Genomic DNA, 22,602 nt, shown 5'->3' on the forward strand with positions numbered 1-22,602 from the left:
TTGTACAATGCTAGGCTGACCAAACGTCCTCTTTTGCCTGGACATGCCCACTTTTCACGTCCCGTCCGGGGCGTCCAGGGTTTTTTTATAAACTGATGATAATGTCCGGTTTTCCGTGTGTGTGTGTGTGTTAGAGTGCGGCACGGGCAGCATATTTCTATCCGAACCCGAACCGACCCCGACATTATTTAATGACCAAAGCACTGAGTTTGTGTCACACAGTTGTTACAGTTACAGGCTATTTAACAGGCCGGGCGTGCTCAGCGGAGAGGGAGACCTCCGTGTTTGAGACGGGAGCGGGAGGCGGGAGGTCCGAAGCTTCTAGCGAGAGGAGAGGGAGAAATAAAACAAAATAAGATAAAATAGGAAAAACCTGTCTCCCTCTTTTATTTTATCTTCAGCGTTTAATCAAGGCAGAGGCGGGCGGCTGGAGGTCCGAGACTTCCAGAGAGGGGAGAGGTAGAAACAAACAGCCAATGTGTGTGTATGTGTATGTGTGTGTGTGTGTGTGTGTGTGTGTGTGTGTGATGTTCAGGTGTTGTCACGTAAATAACAGTGCCCAAGCAATAAACAGGACAGACAATAGGATTTTATTTATTTTTACACTACATTTTCACTGAAAGCTGACCGAATCTGACCCGAGCCCGAATACAATTTATAGCTACATTTTTGACCAAACCTGGCCCGACCCGTCGGGTACCGTCAGGCTCGGATCGCCACACTTTAGTGTGTGTATGTGTCCCCTATTGGGTCCTATCTGAATTTCTGTCTTTGAGCGATATTATTTTGTAATATAACTGAATTTTCTATCCATACATATAAATATTATATATCTAAAAATTATAAGGCATCTTTGAGTAAACTGCGAGTATCATTTAAGTAGGCTATGTCGTGGCCGGCAGAGTGTCCTCTTTTTTGGAAATCAAAATATGGTCACCCTATACAATGCAGCGACATTCGTGGTCGCACAGTCCTCGGCCACCATTTCCAGTTTGAAAAGTGGTACCTCCCCTTCCACTACGTAGCCAAGATGGCAACCATTGAGGGCGAGAAGTGTCTATACTTCCACACTCTTTCACACTGTTTGACTGCTTTGAGTGCACCATCTTGTTACTCATAGTGCACTGCATTTTTCCACACTTCTCAGTGTGAACACACTTATGCACTCAAAGTGTAAGTACAGAAGTATTCAATTTGAGACACAGCATGAGTCAAGACCAAGACCAGACTATTGTGAGTTCCAAACTGCATGACATAAAAAAATGTGGAACATGCAAACCATAGGCACTCCTCAAATTTATCTGAAAGACCTACAGAAAACAAATGAAGATTACTTTTTCTTTCACCTCTTTTATTGCCATACTATACGTGCGTGAGTGAGTACCATGAGAAATAACCTTCAGAAAGTGGTCTTGAGATAAGTCCCGAGAACAAGTCCAATCTCACATACCACAACATCAAGAGGAACCTCAAGGTCTCTCCATTATCAACAGGAAAAATTTAAAGAATTGTCTGTTTCATACACTGGAAGCAGATAACTAAACCTTAGGTAGCTTCATCGATAATCACTGGTCAAGAAACAGTGCAATATTGCTACCTCATTTATAGCTTTATTTAAAAAAAAAAGTCTGTGGAAAAACAATTATCACAGCAATTTTCTTCCCAAACCATTTCGACTAAATGTCATTTCAGCTAATTTCAAATCTAATTTCAAGTACTTGAATAGCCACTTAAAGCTAACAAGAGATCTCTCCTTAATTGTGTTTGAGATCCTCCTCTCCCACATTAATTAGGAACACACCTGATTCTTCTCTTTCTCCCTCTGCAGTTTTGAACAGCCACGGCAAAGCAGGGACGAGGGAGAGTCCCAGGCCCAAGGCGGGAACTCACGGCAGGGACGCGCCTGCCCCGCCACTGCCACCTCCGCCGCCTCCTCCTCCACCCCTCCTGAGGGAGCGCAGTGAGCGGGCGGAGGCGCGAGAGCACGTGAGGGAGCAGCAGGCCCTGGCCAGCGGTCGAGGCTCAGCCAACGGGCTGCCGCCGAGGAGAGCTGCTGAGGAGCTACGCAAACAGGTACTGTGTGGGCAGGAGCACCTGGTATTGGAATTTCAAAGCTGTAACATGTTAAATATCACATGGAAAGGAAGAGGATGAAAGAATTTCTATAGCTTTCCCACGAGAGCCTTGAAAATGTGACAGCAGGGAAAGTGTTCGCCTATAGGGAAACGTCTGTGGTAGCTTTTTTATAACTGGAGATACCAGTGAGTATTCTGTATTAGAAGGCTCGGGTTGCCGCATGCTTGTTTGGCTATTATGCCTATTTGAAATCCTCCAATCCTCTTGACTCTTATTTTCATTTACCCATCTGTCACATCCTCTTTTTATCTCCCTCTCAATGATTTCTCCTAACTACTCCTGTGCCTTCGCTGTCTCCCTCCTCTACTTTCTTTTTATTGCTGACTTCCTCCTCTGCCTTGTCCATGCTCTTCCTTTTACCCTCTCCTCTCCTCTCCTCTCCTCTCCTCTCCTCTCCTCTCCTCCATCCATTGTGTCTGGGAGAGTAATGATTGTGTTTTGGCCTGCCGCGACTGCAGCTATATTTAGTAGTGCTGGCTAGGGGCTGTGAAAGCCTGCCTCCCTCTCCATGGCACTTAGCAGGTTTCAAGGAACCCCACAAAGTAAAAGAAGAGGAGGAGATGGAAGAGAAGGGGGCAGGGGTGGCTCCAGTCAGAAAACTGGCATTGGTATGATCACATTAGCTCATCAGAAGCAATTGTCTGCTGAGGCACCACATTTCATTCTCGGTCTTTTTCTCTCCCATAATCTGTCTGCTCTCTTTGCCTGCTCTCTGTCTTCTCTCCCATTTCCTCCTGTGCCTTTTCCTTCCTGTTGAATGGCACCCTCCTATCCAGTGTTGTTGTTATTGTGCTGATGCAGACTCAGGCATGCGCTTCAGGTTTTTAAAGTGGCTGGAATTGTCCAGTAAAACCAACAATGAATCTCAATGAGAGTGACTGCCTGCCAAGACAAACTTCGGCCTCAGTTACTCGCTAGTCTTTGTTCTATCACTCTTCCTCTACTGTTTTTTTTTTTTCCGGTTCACTGTTGGCACCCTGCGTGATTCTTTCGACTCCTCTCATGCTGTTTTGTTTTTTACTCCTGCGCTCTCATTCCACCTTTCTCTCACTATATCTCTGCTTTTTTTCACCTATTTTCTCTTCATGCTCCACTCACTCTCTCTCTCTCCGTCTCTCTCTCTCTCTCTCTGCTCCTGTGTCAAACAGACAGATCTCGCCCTTGACAACATGGCTCCAATCATTTGGAAGGATTAGTGCTTCCCCCCACCTCCCCACCCCCCCGCTCTCCCTTCAATTAGCATGAACAGTATGTGTGTTAACCACGTGTGCTCAAGACTCGCACACATTTATACACACGACCAACTGCGAAAATACAGGCTAAGCCATATAAAAGGTTAAGTGATTATGTAGCCGTAAAACGAACTCGGGGTTGTGTGTGTAAAACCGAAGGGTAAAGGCATTATCATAATTCAATTCACCGTGATTCAGTTCTGCTTAATTTAATAGCGGCTCGTATCAACAAAATACACGTGCCGTAACAGGACCTTTTTATAAAACAATATGATTCTATCCATTTTAATTAAATAACAAAAGTGGGGATGTCAGCAAAGCAGCTGCACGCAGCAGCGAGCGCAGGTGGAGTGTGCTGGGCCAAACCATTTAGCCGACTCGGCATCATTTGAAAAAGACTCTTTCTTGTTGCGCTGCACTTTCTTGTTCAATTGTTTGTCCTTAGCCATCCTCAATTAACCTCCCTCATAGTACAACATGTACAGAAGTAGATAAATAAACCAGTAAGACTTAAATGCCCATTAAAGGTTACGTAATGTATTCCTCTCCTGTCTTTTTGTAGCAAGCCTCTTTCTCCAGCGACTGTATGCAGATCTCTTATGTTAGTTTATAAAAGGGGTTTTGCATTGTGTGTGTTATTAGTGCCAGGCTGTAGTGACCTTTCTCTAGCTGCTTAAAAGTCAACCTGCCCAGGGCCACGTCGCGTCGCTCCCTAATAAGACAGCAGAGGGGAAAGAAGGCTTAAGCCGGATTTATGCCTCGCCGTCGAGGTGTTCCGGCAGTCGCACCGCAAATGACTCCAGTGTAGGAATTGATTTATAGTTCAGCATAGGATTTAACCCATTGATAGTCATCTTGCCACTGTGACACGTGATAGATGTGCTTGCCATCAAGCTGTGTCATGCATTATATATACCCAAAGTTATTAAGTTCTGTCATGGTGAGGAGGAGGAGGAGGAGGAAGAGGAGGATTGCACCGGAAATGGTTTTTGCTAGATCACAAAACAAGAGCATGGCGGAGTATCTCTTCAATTTGCCATGTGTTCTTCGCCTCAGCAGTCTTGACCAGATATCTTGGTGAAATAGCCAAAGCTGACCAATCACACGCAGTATCTTTCTTCTTGTGTAGGCTGTGATTAAAAAATGTGCCCAAACTCTCCTGCATCCCCAGTTCCTTTGTCAGTCAGCAGGACTTTGCAAGGGTTAAACTTTCCCCTGTCTTTCTATCCTCTGGCTGGCCTTCTCTCGCTGTCTGTCTTTCCCTCCCCTCCATCGCCCCCCCTCTTCTTCTCAGGGCCGGCTCCTGCAGATGTTGCCTGTTAAAAATCTTCCTGCCAGGCCTCAGCTGGGCTATAGCAACACATGATGTCATCTAGACCCACCTCCCTCTCACTCTCCCTCCCCTTCCCTCGCTCACATGCGACCGAAATCCACTACAGATACAGAACAGTCTCCGGCTGCCAGCCTGTGTGTGTGTGTGTGTGTGTGTGTGTGTGTGTGTGTGTGTGTGTGTGTGTGTGTGTGTGTGTTCTATTTTTTCCCTTTGGCTTCATTGTCTGTTTTGTTCTGTTCATCGTCCTTTTTATTTCTGTTCACATCCTCTCTGCCAGTGGCCGTTAACAGGAGTGAACTTCCATATCCATTTCTTTCTTTCTGTCTGTCTTTCTTTCTTTCCTTTTCCATCTTCAAGTATCTAAACTAGCTCCTGCCTCTTTACGCTGCCTCTTATTCTCTCCTCATCATCACTCTCCTGCCATCCTCCTTCACCACCAGACCGAATAATTACAGAGAGAAAGCAATGGAGACTTTCCAAGCACCCGTGATGAGAGCCGGTCCGCTGAGCCCTCCTGTGGCAGGAAGCAGTCATGACAGCGTGTCTCTCAGATTCAGCGCTTTGTCAGCAAACTGTGGCTGGACAAATGTAGTAGTTATGTGGACAAGTGCTGCTTTAGCAGGTTGTTACTGTATCAGCATCAGTGTAAGACTAAATAAACTGTCACACAGGACTTTTTATTGATTTGGCTCATTAAACAATTAAAAAATAAGAACTTTGTGAGGTTATGTGTCAGATTGGTAGTTCATTCTTAAATAAAATCACAAAAGTGTGCAGCTATTTTGTGAGGAATGCACATAATGTGACGTGAAATGTGTATTGCGTAAAAACAGTAGTGCTTTTTTGGCTGCCTTTTTCAGTCCCCTTTGCATCCCTTTTCTCTCCTCTCCTTCTCAACACCCCTTCTTTCCTCCCTCTCTCCTTGTCACCCTGTGTTTTTCCATTGTGAGGAGGTGTGTGTGTGTGTGTGTGTTGGAGGGAAATGATTGACGGAGGCAGGGTTAGGTTTCAGTCCCCCCTTATCTTTTAATGGCCTGGTCTTTGTGTCGGCCCCCCGCCACCTGAGACGAACACAATACAATACATGCACACACGCACACACACAGACGTACACACACACAAGTGTGACACAAGAGCCCTTCAAAGGCAAACCTGTCAATGGGCCGGCTGTCACCTCCCTCCTGTGGCGCCCGGACTGTGATTGATAACTCCATCTCTCCCATCCCTCCTCCTTTCTTTCTTCTGTGGTTCACTTCCAGCTGGTCTGGACAGAAACACACACAGATACTGGAGACGGATGGCAGCCGAACATGTTCATATATTTTGACAATCAGGGCTCCACAATGGCTTACGTACGAGTGTGCCTACCCCTGCTTTGCATGCATAGTTTAGATATTTGAGAAAAAAGTTGCACTAAATACAGTAAGATGAGGTAGGCCATTTATGTTAATACAACTCCAGAAACATGACCTCCAGCTCAACCCATTCAGATACTGGCAGCCAAATACTGATCTTTAACTTTCCAAGATCTCCTAACACTGTAGCCATCTTTCTCTCACACACACAGACGTAGACTAAGCAGAGAGGAGGGAGAAGGAAAAGGGAATGAGAAACTCCTGGCAGCGCTGAAAGTGGGCCATGAAAACAATAAAGAGACGAGGAGGGAGAGGAAGAGAGAAAAGTGGATATTCTTAGAAATGCATGCAGGGGAAATAAGTAGAAGAAAGGAGATGCGGGGAATGATGGATTGAAAGGGAGAGTGAAAGACACAAAAGGCGAGACGGAGTCCTACACAATTTAATATGCACATTGTGGATTTTTACGTGTGCAGAGCCAGCTGTAAAGCTCTGTACACTGAGGGAGAGGGTGACCGTGTTTCTTCCCACAGCTGTAGCCTGTGAGCCAGCAATGGAACCAGACACCACTGTACCAAACCTCTGATCTACAGCTGGGGGCCTCAAAGACATCACACACATTCATGTCCACATACACAGCTCTCTGTCTCTCTCTCACACACACACACACACACACACACACACACACACATGCATACACACAGGAGCTTTATTCATAGCACAAAAATTGAATTATAGCATTTAAGGAAACCCATAGCAAATAAAAGGCTGTTTTTATGCGCCCCGATGGGTTTTTATTCCGTCCCAATGACCCCACCTCCTACCTCATACTGTCCAGCCATCTGCTAGCATAAAACCATGGAGCCATCCCTGCTTTCCTTCTCATGTCATCTCTTTTCTTTTTTCTTTACCCGCTCTAAGCCGTTGTTTATCTCGGGATGTAGTGGTTTTGGTTTTGGTTTGCACATATCCTTCTCTAAATCTCGGCCTTTGTGTTGACAGCAGTTTGAGCTGCAGTTTATAGTAGTGTACTGCATTTGAAAGTATAGTAATCAAGACAGTTGATCGGTTCTCTAATGAATAGAGTAGGTTTCCACAAATAGCTTTGGTGCAGGCGGCCAAATGTTTTACTGCAGCACTAGCATCTGAGTGTTTGGCCTCTTCATTGTGGAGTGTGGGTGCGCCCACGCCCCTGCATGTGTCTTGTCGTGCTTTCTGATTATAGAATTTGATCTGTGTGTGGGTACATTTTGGGAACATTTGTTGCTATCTTTGATGCAGTAGTATTTTTAACTTTCATTTGTATGTACTCAACATACAGATATGTGATTAAAGAGAGTTTTTTATTGAGAGATTTAAGCTTGCCGCCCAATTTCCCTTCCAGCAAAGATGATTTTTTTTCCAATATATTTCTCAGTAACTTCATATTCATGATTGATCCACAGCATTCTGATAAGATTCTTTGTGCTATTCATGTAACATTTGCTATCTTTCTCCCACAATCTCAGGTCTCTAAAGTGAATGGGCTGACGCGGGCGGGCTCGGCACAAGCTGTCGGTGGTGCCAAAAAGAGCCGCGACTTCCGACTGCCGTCCAAAACTGTGAAGAAGTACACAGCCACCGTGTCCAAGGGCCACGTCACCTACACCAAAGCCAAACAGAAAGAACTGGGCAAGAAAACCAAACTCAGCAGCAGCAACAAACACAACAGCGCCGCCTCGGCAACATCGTCAGCGAACAATCACAATCAGCACAGCCAGCCAACAGCCAGCAATGGGCTGGCCAACTCAGGAAAAGCAGCGGCACCAGCCCACCACAGCAATGCAAAAACCCGCAAACAGGTGCTACTATCCAATGGGCTGCACAATGTGGCTGCCGGCGCCCGCCTCAACGGCAGGCTTAATGGGCAGCGGCACAACACCCTGGGCAAGGAGGACGGGCAGAGACAGTGCCAGCAGGGGGAGTGCCCAGGTCGAGAGGGACTGCGTAACTCCAAGCGGCGCCTGGAGGTCGTCCTCAATTCTGTGGGGACAGGGGTTATTGAGCAGAAAGCCAAAAGCACTGGCACTGAGGCCAAGAAGGCCAAGCTTCAACCTGCGCCTCTGGAGACACGCAGCAGCAGCAAGAAGGCAGCCAATCAAGAGAAAGCTGCCACACAAACCACCACCCCTACCACTCCAGTTTCTAACGGACATGAATCAGAAACCCCCCCTTCTCCTAAACAAACACCACCTGTTACCCCCCTTCCACCTCCTACTCCCCCACCACAACAAACCCCACCTCCTACTACACCAGCAGCCAATGCAGAGCCGGTGAACCAGCGACCTAAGCGGGCATCGGCCGGCAAGCTGATGTTGATTCGACAAGCACAGCAGCAGCAGAGCAGGTCTCACGGTCGGAGCTCCTCCTCATCCTCCCCCTCATCAGGCCAGAATCACCTACAGAACCCCAGTCGTGCCAGCACTACCTCAGACCCCCAACAAACCTCGGTGTCCTCCTCCACCACCTCTTCTCCACTAACCTCCACCAACAACCCCGGACAGCTCAAACCAGCAGCTTTTCGGCCCGCTGACCGTGACAAGGAGTGGGAGCGTGAGAAAGAGATGATGCGCCAGACGGAACGCGAGCAGGAGAAAGAGTGGGAACGCCAGCGGAGCAGGCCAGAGGGCTGGGAAGCACTAGGTGAAGTCCCTGCCTTCCGGCCAGCACCGCGGGAGTTCCAGGACCCCCTGGTGTACTTGGACGCGGTGAGGGAGCAGGCCGAGGCGGCTGGCATGTGCCGCGTGGTCCCACCGCCAGACTGGCGGCCAGAGTGCAAGCTGAGTGAGGAGATGCGTTTTGTTACACAGGTGCAGAGGGTCCACATGCTGGGTCGACGCTGGGGCCCCAATGTGCAGCGGCTGGCCTGCATCCGCAAGCACCTCAAATCTCAGGGCATTACCATGGATGAGCCACCTGTCATTGGTGAGTGGGCCAAACTGGTGGACACGCATGTATATGTGAATGTACACAAGGAAATATAGTCAACAAAACTCCTTCCTGAATTGATTGAATTAAGTAAACAATAAGCCACAGGTTTCTTTCTGCAGGCTGCCACAGAGGACCTGAGCTATTGATTTTATGGGAGTGAATTAAACCCAGACATCCCGTTCCAAACTGAGGCATCCTCTCAGCCCTGTCTACACTCGTGGCCAGTTCTCTTTCCCAGCTTTTGTTGAATGTAAAGATAAGAAAATGATAAACTAGATACAGTATATTATATAAAATAATGTATGATTAGAAAGAAAACTGCCTTTTACCCTCTCAGTATCCTGCATTTTCCTGCACTGTGTTTTGTCACTCCAGCTGGGCTCCATGAAGCCATGACAAAAGCAGCCAGTGAGCAGGCATCACAAATGCTGCTATTTCCATTTGGTGTCAGTAGTGCTCTGAAAGCTTCAGTGGCATTCCGCCCGATTTTATCTTCCTGTTTATAGATGACAATAACAATGTGGAACAACTTGGCGAGGGGCCTCACGGGCCACAAAAACAATATTTCCCCCAGATTGTCCTGTCACCTCCCATTTCTCACAGTGGCATCAGCATTTTATCAGCCTGTTAGCAGTCCCAGTATAGACAGAAACTGCATGTGTGATTTTTCTATATGTTTATATGTATGCACCACATGCATGCAGCTGTATTCAGATTAGCCCACTGTGATTACAGTTAATATGCGGCTGTTAGCCAGAGAGACCTGGCAGCCAGTGAGCCACAGTGGAGTGGCTTCAGCCAGCTAGGAGCCCCTGCTTCCAAATGACTTCCTTTACTGTGCCCAGCAGATCAGTTCTGCATTAACAGAATTTGTGTCTCTGTTTGGCACGACGACGGTTCAGATCATTTTGAAAGGTGATAGCTCAATTGGCCGTTTCAAATAAAATGAACTGGGCTGGACGAAAAGGCGTGTTTAGCCAAAGGAGCAGATGCTACAAGATGGCAGACTTCTTGATTTGATTTTTTTTTCTGTTCTTTTTTTTTTTTTTTTCAAATCCTGAGTTTAGAAGTGAAAACTGGCAACTTCCCTATGTACACTTAGTATTGTTTGGTGGGCAAAACTTTTGTTGTTGAAGATGACATTAGTTTCACCTTTGACTGATTTTATTGTTACTACGAGACACATAGAAGTGTCCCAATTTCCTCATTTTCCCCTGAATTAATCTTCTCTTTTTGTCCCTCTGCTCCACGCAGGTGGCTGTGAAGTGGACCTGTCACGTTTTTTCCAGCTCATCAATGACATGGGCGGCATGCAGCAGGTGATGGACCTGAAGAAGTGGACCAAGCTGGCCGACCTTCTGCGCATCCCTAAGTCAGCGCAGGACCGGCTGGCCAAGCTGCAGGAGGCATACCTCCAGTACATCCTCTCCTATGACTCGCTCAGCGCAGAGGAGCGCCTGCGACTGCAGGCCGAGGTGCTGCAGGAGAAAAAGAACCTGGAGGCACGCCGGGGCCCTCTGGAGGGTCTCTCGGACTCCTTAGCACCCAGTGCGCTGGTGCTGCCACGCTACGAGCCCAAGAACGGGCTAGTAGGTGGGATAGTGGGAGGGGCGACAGGGAACCACCGCACCAATGGAGTCTATCACCGTCTGAAGGAGCTGGAGGCTCAGGTCAAAGCGGGCAGGCGCCGGCTCTTCGCTCAGGAAAAACAAGGCAAAGAGGACAGGCAGCATGGAGAGGAGCAGCAGGAGGAGGACAGTGGTGTTCTAAGTGACCAGCACAAATGTATTAACAAGGTGAGGATGGAGTGTTTCTTTTATGTTCTCTTCTTAAAAGTCCCATATTATTTTCATTTTCATCCTTTATTGTTCAATAATTTCTCACACGGTCTGCCTGAATATACCCGTATTCACTCTATGTCTGAAACGCTCCCTTTAGCACCTGTCTCTTTAAGCCCTGCCCCTGAATAAGCCCAGTTGGCTCAGACTGGACAGTGTCTCCAAGTCTTCCACATCTGCACTGTCATTGTCTCTGCATTGCCATTGCAGCCAGGGGAATGACAATGCAATGGAAATGTAACGGCACTGTAGCGTCACTTTCTATTTTTATAGACCGTTTCACTGCAATTGCATCGCTGGGCAACAACTTGGGTCCATGTTTCCTTCCTGTCAGCTGATGTAATTCACACACACTGCAAAACATTTCAACAGGACATACAACAGGACCTTTTTAGACCTCAAGTTTGAAACGATCTAATATAGTGTAGTTGCTTTGCGCAAGTCCTGACGGCTCGTTTAAAGGCACAGTTTCTGAATACGGTCTGTGTGCATTTCTCTGTGGATTGAATGTTAATACTCTCACAGTGTTTATAGGTCACCTATACCTGCTTTATAATATAGAAGACATCTGACTTTTTACAGCATGGCACCTTTAACCCATTGATCGGCAACGCTTATTGGCTGCTGTTTCAGAGTCAGTTCATTATAGTGTTTGCTGAGAAGCATACCGTAAGCCATGTTGCATGTGGAGGCTGCCTCCTTATCATGGTTGCTCTCCCTTTTATTTTTTTCTGCAAAACAAAACAAACAAAAAAAAAAAACTCGTCACAAAGACACTTAACAGTTCTTTTCATCTAACTTAATTTGAAAGAGACAGCAGATTTTAATATGTGCACATTGTCTGGTTAATGTCAGACTTTTTGTCACCTGTTGTCAGTCTTCAGCTATACATCTGCCAGACCTCATTACTAAGACTGATGTCACACATGAGGTGTAAAGGGCCTACACCTTTGTAGTATCACCACTACAATGTGAGTGTTTCTGTATCACCGTGCTAGTTCTTAGGTGACAAAATATGCACTCTTTCCTCAGAAGGAGCTAAGCTGTGCTATAAATTGTTACAACACAACACGGCTGGGTTCCTCTCACGGAGAATGTTACTGTGGTGTTAACTGCAAATATGTTAATGCCTATTGAAATTCTTATTCAGTGCTCTCGGTTACATTATCGTGCTGCTCACTGTTGTAGTTTGTGGTTTATAAAAAAGCAAAGAGGTTTTGCACACCTGTTTCATGTAGCTGCACTGTGAAGATCTTTTGGTGGTTTTGCTAAATATGTCTATGTATTTTTGTGTGTGTGTAGGTGTGTGTGTGGTAAGGTGGTCAGTAGTCTTGCTTGTGTGTTTATACGCACTCACACATTAGATGTATTCCCACCTCCACAGCCTGCTGGCAGCTGTGTTGATTCTGGCTGGCTGAAATGTAGGTCAGAGAAAAGGCAGCCCCCAAACCGGCCCTTCCCCTCACCCCTGTCCCGCCCCCTTCAAACCCCGCCTCCCTTCAGCTCCTTTAATCCAGCCCACTCTCCCCATGGCTCCTCTCCTTCAGCTCATGCCCCTGCTCGTAGCTGTTTCCCTAAATCTCCAGTCGTCTTGCCGACCCTCTCTTTCACCATCATGCCCGGTTCTCTTGCCAATTCAGCCAGTCAAGCCCCCTCTACCCCAGACACATATGTCAATGCAAAGGTTTTTTGTGTATTTGTAGAAATCAACATGTGCAAACACACATGCCACCCTTGCTTTCCACAAAAACTGTGCCCTTAGTTGTACACGGAATATTTATTTGTCAAGAGTGTGTGCATGGCATCTTAATGGGGCGACGCAGAAATTCCCTCTGTGATTAAGATAACTTTGTTCTGTGTTGGCTCTCACTCTCACACTGCACAATTACTCCACCCATCTCAAATGTGGATCCCATTTGATTCCCCCCCTCCCCTTCAGTTCCTTTGGTAACTAAATCCCTGTATATGACCTCCCACTGAAGAACTGAGATATTGTCAAGAGACTTGACTCGGCACAGTCCGCAGACCTCTGAATTATAGAAGCACTATTCAGCGTAGTGACATGTGAATGGCTGTCACCATCCTGACAGGACAGGCTTGTCTAAATATGACCCATCACTGCTCTCCACAGCTCAGATTTGTATGCATTTTTCATCACGAGTGGCCCCCCAAGAGGAGGTTAAATTTCACTTTTTCTATCAAGAGAACAAAGTGCATGTCAGGGGTATAATTAACTCTAATTACACCAGGAAAGGCCTGGATAAGTGCTGCTACTGACTCGCCTAAAGAAAATCTTGCTTACTAGGTCACTACTACGCTGTATTATTCGAATGCATTATTTTACAACCCTGTAGCTATCGTAGAAATAGAAATCGTAATAAGGTCAGCTGCTTTCTGAGAACATCTGGACACCTTAGAAGGGGGAAAAAAAAGAAAAAGAAAAGTAAGACAAATTGTCACTGCGAGGATGAGGAATCCACAAGGTCATCTTTCAGCAGGGTTTGTACGTCTCCAGGCCCCGAGCCGGCAGATTTATGGCAACCTTCAAAGCGACTCTGTAGCAGGAGTGTCCATGGGAGAGAGGGTCAAGTCCAGGGGAAATGTATCTGTGGCTTGCAGGGGAGGCGCAGAGGTGGAGCCGTATAGAAACACATACACACACACAAGTACACTTGACGCATTTGTCAACACACATGCATTCTTTAACCATTATGCTTCCCCTCTGACTTTTTGACTCATGCAAACATGTGGTGGGAAATAAGAGAACTTGCAGTGCCTTGATGTCCAGCAATATTTCCTTTGCTCATGTTTTATTCACACGCCACTCTTGCTTCACATTCCCTACAGTTGTTCTAGCGTTGCACCAGACTATAAATATGTGGAGTGAAGTCTGGAGTTTTTTTTTTCTTGTTCCCCTCAGACTCTTGCAGCATGCTGTGACTCATAATGTTTAATGCCTCTTTTGTTGCAGGGGAAATCGGTGTCTTTGACTAACTTCTTCAGGATAGCCCGGAACACCATGACCATGTGCTTTAACAAGGAACCAGGGGCTGCTGAGGTCGAGGTTAGCATGCTGATGTTGTGATAAAACAACTTGTGTCTACAATAGCTGATTGTCTTAAAATCTATGAGAGTTTTTTTCCCCCTAATTGTACATGTTTTTTATGTTTTCATTTATAAGCAAAAATGCTACATCAGGGGTTTTCAAAGTTTCGATGACCGAGCACCTTTTTAGAGAGCCAGCATATGAATTTATGTGAAATTTTAATGACATATTTTTGCATACTTTACAATGTCTCTTTCATGACTTTTTCATGGCACACTATACTATGACTTTATGTAATGTTTTATGACGTTTTTGTAATACACTTTGTTGTTGCTAGAGTGGATGGAGATTTCGAGTGACAGCTGTTTACTTCTGTTAGTGGAGTGTAGACCCCACTCACCCCAACGTCACTTCACTGTTCAGTTTTTAAATGTGAACAAAAATAAGGTCACAGTTTATGTAACCTATGCTTCACAGACCCCCCAAATTGTGATTGTGCCCCGTACTGATTGGTTCTCCTTCTTTTTTTGTTCTTACAGGAAGAATACTGGAGGATTGTGGAGCAGAGAGACAGCCATGTGGCGGTGCATTGTGGGAAAGTAGACACTAGTACACATGGCAGTGGATTCCCCACAGGGAAGTCAGAGCCATTTTCAAAGTAAGTAGCTCAAAGACTTTACATCACATTCACTTTAAAGTCTAGACAGAATATTCCGCCTGTGTTGCAAGACTGTAGTCCTGACCTGTTACCTGGTCACTGGTATGAATCTCTGATGGTGAATCTAAGAGTAATACTCTGCTCTCTCACAGTGCCTTTTGAAGCTATCTTGTCTCTTTGGTATCCCTGGAAAATTCTTTAGAAATGACCGTGTCCTCTGAATCTTTTCCTCAGACATGGATGGAACCTCACTGTCCTCCCCAATAACTCTGGATCTATTCTGAGGCATCTGGGTGCTGTGCCTGGTAAGGACATGTAAAGGCTGTAGCCGCTCAGTAGCAAACTCAAAGACTGACTCTTCAGATTGTGTGCCATTGTTTCTATGTGTACTTTGCAGTTAATAATAACCCTGTCTCTTGTTTCTCTCTCTTTAACCCTCTCTGTTTCCTCAGGGGTGACCATTCCCTGGCTTAACATTGGCATGGTCTTTTCTACCTCATGCTGGTCTCGAGACCAAAATCGCCTTCCATATATTGATTACTTACACACTGGTGCTGATTGCATTTGGTAAGTATGCCCTGGCTCTTCTTACCTCACCATCACTGGTATACTGTGTACATGTACATTTTTAAATGTGAAATTAGCAAGGAAAACCAATAGGAGAAAATAAAAGCAAAACTGAGTTCATAGTGTCTCTCTGGACAGTTCTTACAACCGGAGTAAATTCAACTGATACTTTGTGGAAAGGAAGTTGAGTATGAATGTGCGTTGATGTGTTTTTGTGCTCCTCCCACAGGTATTCTGTCCCTGCTGAGGAGAAGGCTAAGCTGGACAAGGTGGTCCATACACTGCTTCAGGCCAATGGCACCCCAGGACTAGAAATGTTGGAGAAGAACATCATGGTCAGTGTTTTCTGAACTTTCTGAAGCCACGCTGTTATATTACTAAAAAATGTACAGTTTCAGAAATGTAACTCTTCTTTCTTTCTCTCCTCCTCGCTCATCCTCCAGATCTCTCCAGAGGTGCTGTGCCGCGAAGGCATCAAGGTTTACCGTACGGTCCAGCGGAGTGGCCAGTTTGTGGTCTGCTACCCCGGTGCCTTTGTCTCTAAAGTGTGCTGTGGCTACAGCGTGTCAGAGACAGTGCACTTTGCCACACCGCACTGGATGAACCTGGGTTACCAGGCTGCAAAGGTCAGCATATGAATCTGGGTGGGCAGATCAATACCAGGGCCATGTTAAAATCTTAATGGCAGATACTGTATATACGTGAAACAAAATGTATAAAACAAAATGTGCAATGAGGGATGGATTGTTTTTTGTAGTTATGAAATATTAACGTGTCTCTTAGGTATTGTTAGAATGAATATTTTGTCTTTGTATTACAGATGTAACACAGCATGTATTTGTTTTATTCGCTGCTGCTCTGTAATGCCTCACAACACTGGCCCCCTGTGGCAGCGGCAGTTAAAGCTCTGATTTATGTAGCCCTGATTGAAACTGAAATGGATATATGAACTTAGAACCTAGAGCTTGATTCTCTAATCAGCCAGTGTGTTGAACTTTAAGGAGTAATTGCAGCTGTAAGTCTCCCGTGGGAGGTATTTAGATTTTTTTGTGATCATGAGCAAGCCTTTGGACCATTGGACCTCATTACAGGAGCAATAGAGGAGGAGAAAATGTTCCTTACTGTCATTTTGGGCATTATGGTGATGGAAGTGCATATACCATCGGCAATACAACTGTATTCATAGCCACAGCAAAGATTGCTCTCAAGGGTAATATGACATTCATATGGTGTACTGTGTTGTGGTGCACTGCCTGAGACATTTTCTTCCAAATGATGAACATTTTTTACTTGAGAATGAGAAACAGGAGCAGACAAAAATTATTGATGAGTGTATAGAAATTCTGCTTGTGTTGGTTCCACTGCAAACAATTCCTGTCTTACACTGTGGACGACATCATTAGCATTGTTGGGCTTGCTTTACCTTTCACAGAGTAAAAAATATCTGTATTTATATGTGTGTAAACCCTCTTTTGGGAATAAAACTGGTTAAATAAATGGTCAATGTTGCGGGAAAAAGTGCTGTCTTTTTTATTTTTAGACATACAAATTGACACCATAAAACACATCAAAACAAAAGAATAATCTGTCCTGATTTTGTGTGCAGGACCTGAAATGTCGTCGTATAGCCAAACCCTTCTCCATGGAGAAGCTACTGTACCAGATCGCCACAGCTGAATCCAAGAGGGACAACGGCCTTCTCCTCACCACCATCTCCACCCTACTCAAAGACCTCAGGTAGGATGCAGCAGTGGGCCTAAATAAGAACATACTCGTACTCACACATGTATATGCAAATATTATTCTAGACTGTGGAATTTAATCATCCGTTGAAGATATATAACTGTCATTTGATTCTTTTCTCAAGCCATGTATTTATGTATGTTATTTAATCATAAAGATGTTGTTAATAATGTTATCTTCTGCAAATACTGCACCTTTTCATTCGATGTCGTCCCACTCTCCATGGCTTACCAGAGCAATAAAAGATATACGACTTAGTACACCATGATACAGTTTGAGCCCAGCTTTTACAAAGGTTTTCTGGCTCCAACTTAACAAGTGTCTTCCTTGTCCAATAGGAACATAGAGATGCGCCAACGGCAGGAACTTTTCAAGGCAGGTTTGCTCTCCTCCGCCCGCTATGGCACCCACGACAGCAACCTGGGGCCCGGCGAGGGACGCAAGAAGCCCCGCGGGAAGTGGCTGGCACTAGAGTCCTCAGAGAGACGCTGCCAGATCTGTCAGCATCTCTGCTACCTGTCCATGGTGAGAGCAGAGGGCACTGGAGTTTAACAAGCTACAGTTATACGATACAAAGACTTGCTTTCTGAAATGCTGTAATGCTAGGAAGAAAGTGTGAAGTCATACATATGTTTCAAGAAATTGTCACTTATGCAAGAGTAGCTATATTTTATTTTTCAGTTTGTGGGTATTATTTCGCACGGTGCCCTGCAGAAACATACAGCTTGATACAGGTTTTTCTAGTAACATGTTGGTCTGGGTTTGTGTCTGTGCAGGTGGTTCAGGAGACTGACAATGTGGTCTTCTGTCTGGAATGTGCCCTGCGCTATGTGGAGAAGCACAAGTCCTGCAGAGGCCTTAAGATGATGTACCGATACGATGAGGTGAGCTGCTCCCACGTTTGTGCCTGCTGTGGTCCAGTTCTCTCTCTGTCCAGAAGGGGGAGACATCAGCTAGGTTTACACTGCTCCAGGAAGGAGATGATTCAACATGTTCATGCTGTAATTCCTGCTATGTGTGAATAGGTTAAAGATGAAAAAATAATATTAGAAAGAGAGAGTCATTAGAAAGAAATTGTATTTTTTTTTTGTTTCTTCATTTCAGGAGCAAATCAACAGTTTGGTGAACCAGGTGTGTGGCCGGGCCATGTTAAAGAACGGAGGTGGTGGCGGAGGTGGAGTTGTCGTCAGTGCAGTAGGGGGAGACCCCTGCCATGGCATAAGCCCCGCGAAGGCATCACCAGCCAAGCGAGGCCCCCGAAAGCGCGCTACCGTGGAGGTGTCCCTGGCACGCCTGTCCTCCAGCCACATACCCAAGGCCGCTGCTGTGTCCTGAGGGGGACACCATAACATCACCAACCGGCGCGCTGTGCCCACGCCATGGCCCGACCCTCCCAAACTCCCCAAGTTTTTTTTTTTTCTTTTTTTTTCAACATTAAGCAGGAATCACTATCAATCCCTCCTCCACCACCTAATATTTAAGATTGTTTTTGAGCTTTGAAAATCCCCTCACCTGGCCTCAGTCCCCCCCTCCAAAAATGATTCACCTCCCCCCTTAGTACGACAGGCTTGTTTTATAAAAAAGAAAAGGAAAAAAGCAAAGCAAGATGTCTTTTTTGCACTAGTGTGAAAGAGGAATTTGTTTTTATTCTGGATGATTTTAGAACACCACCCCCCCCACCATCCCTCCTTGAGTCGTCCTTTACAACATTACAAGCATTAAGTGTAACGTTCACAAGAAGACTTGATGGGCCCTGTTATACCCTTTACCTCCACCCTCCCTTCACTGAAATGGGTTACATTTGTTACCTTCTTCTTGCATCACTTTCCTGCCCTCATCTGGCCCTCTGAGACTGAACCCCATCCCTTCATCATGCGTCACTCAACTGTGAACATGGGACAAATGAAAAGGCGGCCTTTTTTTTTCCCTCCCCAGTTTTCTGAAATGAAAATCACATCAAGTAGTTACCCAAAGTTTCTCTCTGTCCTTGGTTTGAGGAAGAGGAGTCCTTTTTTTGATGATTTTATTCTTTCTTGATGCAGCTCCTGCATTGTTTTTGGTTTTTAAAAAGGGGGGGGGGTTGACGCGAGGTAAAAACTTGAAAGACGATGTTGGTTTATTGTTGGTTGGCTATGTTTTTTCCAAGTCCTATTTTGAATTTTAGCTTTGTTTTTTGCTAGGTTTTTTGCAAGAAGTCTTCTGTGTATTTTATTTTATTTTTTATTTTTTTGTCATTGTGGATGTTTCTGTTCATTGGTGGATGTGAGAGGGGGCAGAGCTACAGCTGCTTGACCTGTGAAAGGTCACCGCTCACCTCACTTCCTGGTAGTATGGAGGGATCCCTCCTTCGCTAGCAAGTGAAAACCGTGCCTGATACTTAGCGAGGAGATCCATTTTATTGGTGCTGTTGGTTATAATTACTGTATAACAACACAAAAATTTAAAAATCTGGGGGTTAGCGCCTGCTAACGGCTAACAGCTAGCTCACGCACCCCCACCCCACAGGGCAGAAAAGCTGTCAGGCTTTTCTGGTTCTAGATGTGCAATCGTGTTAACATTCCATTCTTCCAGTCCTCTTGTTTCATCTGTACCAGTAAACATTAATTATTATATTATATTATTATTATTATTTTGTGTTTTTTACTTTTGTTGGTCTGATGTGTTATCTCAAGTAGAGCCACTAGTCAAAGAGTGTAAAATGTGAAATATCGAATCCAAGTTTTGTTTTTTTGTTTGTTTTTTTTTAAATTGTCCTTTTTTGGCTTTTGCATTTTTTTTCCCATTTCCAGATATATTATGAGTGATTTTTAGAGAGAGGAGAAAGTCCAACACAAACAAAACATCAACTTTTTTGTACATAATCCTGTAAATTTCTTTAAATACTTGAGCCTTTTTCTGGGGTTAAGAAAGAAAGAAAGGAAGGAAGGAATAGAGAAGAGAAAAAAGTTCCAGAGGAGAGTGGTTGATGAAGAAAAAGCCTTACATTTCCCTTTCTTCATCCGTGTGAGTTTGATGCTTACAGGGTTGCTCTGGTAAACGTGTATAAAAATTTTAAGTGCTGCTTATATCACTAAGAAAGAAGATATTGAGTAGCCAATGACTGCCCCCCCCCTCCCCCCCCCAACCTAGTTTTGTTTGTTTAGCTTTACTTTTTTAAAGAAAAGGGAAAAAAGATATGTTCACAAAAAAAATGGGTTTTTACATTTTCATTACTGAAAATTCAACAAAAATGTAGTAGCTACTCATGTTGCACTGAGCTTGCCAGTGGTGACTGTCAAGGAAAAATCCTATAATCCAGTTTGTTGGTTGTCGTCCCTTGCAGAAGACTGAACTGTTTTAGGACTATTTAATGAAATACCAAGTCGGGTGTTTTCAACATAAAAAAAAGTGGTTGTCAAGTTTTTATGGCCTTACAATATATTTTATTCTGATGGGATTTTTTTTTGTTTGTTTTTCAGTTCTCTCTTTTTGTTTGTTTGTTTCTTCCATTTTCTACAGTATAAACTACTTGCTCACAGTGGGGTCTCTGGTGACTTAATTTATTAGTGCCGCATCTCGGCCTTTCCCTCCACTCGGAAAGAGAGTCTCATGTTGGTTATATTGACAGTTTTTTACTTTTGCAGTTTGTACTTAAGGTTTAATAAAAACTTACCGACAATTCACTGTCATTTCTTTTCAACCTGCTTGTCTTTTTGTATGCAAATGGTTTTAACAGCTTCATAAGTTAGTGTTACAGTTCAAGTATCCGGTGGAGTCCAGTAACAATTAAGGGCCACTGCTCCCAAATTACAAAATCATTTTGTAACTTACAGTACCTTAAGCCTCTCAAAGTCATGCAGAAGTATGCCATAGAAATGTAAATAAATAAGGTGTGGTAGAATATGCCATAAAAAAGTCATGTTAAGATGTAGTATAGTATGCCATGAAAGTAGTCACAGAAAAATCATTGAGTAACATGTCATAAAAATGTACTTTAAATTTAATTTAAAAAGTCACAGTATAGTATGCTACAAAATGTAATTCAAAAACTCATATTATAGTATGCCATAATGTCATTTTAAAAATTGATGGTATACTTTGCAATAATAATAGAAAATAAGTAATTGTAAATTATGCCAGGGGTGTAATTTAAAAAAAAAAAAACTCATAGTAAAGTTTGCCATATTAAAAGTCATGGTACAGTATTTCACATAAATGTAATGTAAAAATAGTGTAGTATGTCATAAAAAGGTAAATAAAAGTCACTGTATAATATGAAATGAAACTGTAACTGGTATGGTATTCCATAAAAGTGTAACTTAAAGTCTGGTATGCCATAACAGTCATAGTGTAGTATGCAATAAAAATGTAAATAAAAAGTCATAGAATAGTATGCCAAAAAATGTAATTTAAATTGTTATAGTATAGTTTGCCATAAAAGTGTAAGTAAAAGTAATATTATAGTATGCCATGAGATGAAATTTAAAAAGTCATAGTATAGTATGCCAAAAAATGTATTTTAAAATGTCAAAGTATAATATGCGTGTACTTAAAAAAGTCATAATAACATATATCATTAAAAATGTCATAAAAAAGTCATAGTATAGTATGTCGTCAAATATGTAAAAAAAAAAAAGTCATGGAATACTATGCTGTCACAAATGTCATAACAAAGTCATAGTATAGTACGTCGTCAAATATGTCACAAAAAAGTCAGAATAGTATGTCGTCAAAAATGTCATAAAAAGTTATGGGTAGTATGTCATAAAAAGTCATAGTATATTATGTCATCAAATATGTCATAAAAAAGTCACAGTATAGTATGTCGTCGAAAATGTCATAAAGTCATGGTATAGTATGTCGTCAGATATGTCATAAAAAAATCATAGTAGTATATCGTCGAAAATATGATAAAAAAGTCATAGTATAGTATGTCGTCAAATGTGTCATAAAAAAGTCAGTATAGTATGTCGTCAAAAATGTCATAAAAAGTCATAGTATATTATGTCATCAAATATGTCATAAAAAAGTCACAGTATAGTATGTCGTCGAAAATGTCATAAAAAAGTCATGGTATAGTATGTCGTCAGATATGTCATAAAAAAATCATAGTAGTATATCGTCGAAAATATGATAAAAAAGTCATAGTATAGTATATCGTCAAAAATATAAAAAAGTCACAGTATAGTATGTCGTCGAAAATGTCATAAAAAAGTCATAGTATAGTATATCGTCAAAAATATAAAAAAGTCACAGTATAGTATGTCGTCGAAAATGTCATAAAAAAGTCATGGTACAGTCTGTCGTCAAAAAAGTCTTAGTATAGTATGTCGTCAAAAATATGAAAAAGTCATAGTGTAGTATGTCGTCAAAAATATCATAAAAAATGTCATGGTACACAGTCTGTCGTCAAAAACATCAAAGAAAAGCCATAGTTTAGTATGTCGTCAAAAACGTCATAAAAAAAGTCATAGTACAGAATATCATTAAAAATGTCATAAAACCATCATAGTATGTCATCACGAATGTCATGAAAATGTCATGGTATAGTATGTCTCCAAAAATGTCATAAAAAATTCATAGTATAGTATGTCATCAAAAATGTCATAAAAAAGTCATGGTATAGTATATCATCGAAAAAATCATAAAAAAAGTCATAGTATAGTATGTGTTCAAAAATGTCAAAGAAAAGTCATGGTATAGTATGTTGTCAAAAATTTCATAAAAAAGTCATAGTATAGTATG

General features: G+C 43.3%; 1 protein-coding gene across 1 annotated transcript in view; it reads left to right on the forward strand.

Moving 5' to 3' along the window:
* Positions 1 to 20,822, forward strand: part of jarid2b (jumonji, AT rich interactive domain 2b) — a 128,511-nt gene extending 107,689 nt beyond the window's left edge. The window contains exons 6-18 of the mRNA XM_049603152.1: positions 1,829 to 2,073; positions 7,565 to 9,020; positions 10,281 to 10,822; positions 13,836 to 13,928; positions 14,450 to 14,568; positions 14,803 to 14,873; positions 15,021 to 15,135; positions 15,365 to 15,470; positions 15,579 to 15,761; positions 16,742 to 16,872; positions 17,217 to 17,403; positions 17,655 to 17,762; positions 17,983 to 20,822. Of these exons, the coding sequence (XP_049459109.1) occupies positions 1,829 to 2,073; positions 7,565 to 9,020; positions 10,281 to 10,822; positions 13,836 to 13,928; positions 14,450 to 14,568; positions 14,803 to 14,873; positions 15,021 to 15,135; positions 15,365 to 15,470; positions 15,579 to 15,761; positions 16,742 to 16,872; positions 17,217 to 17,403; positions 17,655 to 17,762; positions 17,983 to 18,213 (3,587 nt within the window). The 3' untranslated portion in view covers positions 18,214 to 20,822. The remainder of the gene's footprint in view (positions 1 to 1,828; positions 2,074 to 7,564; positions 9,021 to 10,280; positions 10,823 to 13,835; positions 13,929 to 14,449; positions 14,569 to 14,802; positions 14,874 to 15,020; positions 15,136 to 15,364; positions 15,471 to 15,578; positions 15,762 to 16,741; positions 16,873 to 17,216; positions 17,404 to 17,654; positions 17,763 to 17,982) is intronic.
* Positions 20,823 to 22,602: the final 1,780 nt, after the last annotated feature.

The sequence above is a fragment of the Epinephelus fuscoguttatus genome, linkage group LG17 (assembly GCF_011397635.1).
Source record: "Epinephelus fuscoguttatus linkage group LG17, E.fuscoguttatus.final_Chr_v1".
Lineage (NCBI taxonomy): Eukaryota > Metazoa > Chordata > Actinopteri > Perciformes > Serranidae > Epinephelus > Epinephelus fuscoguttatus.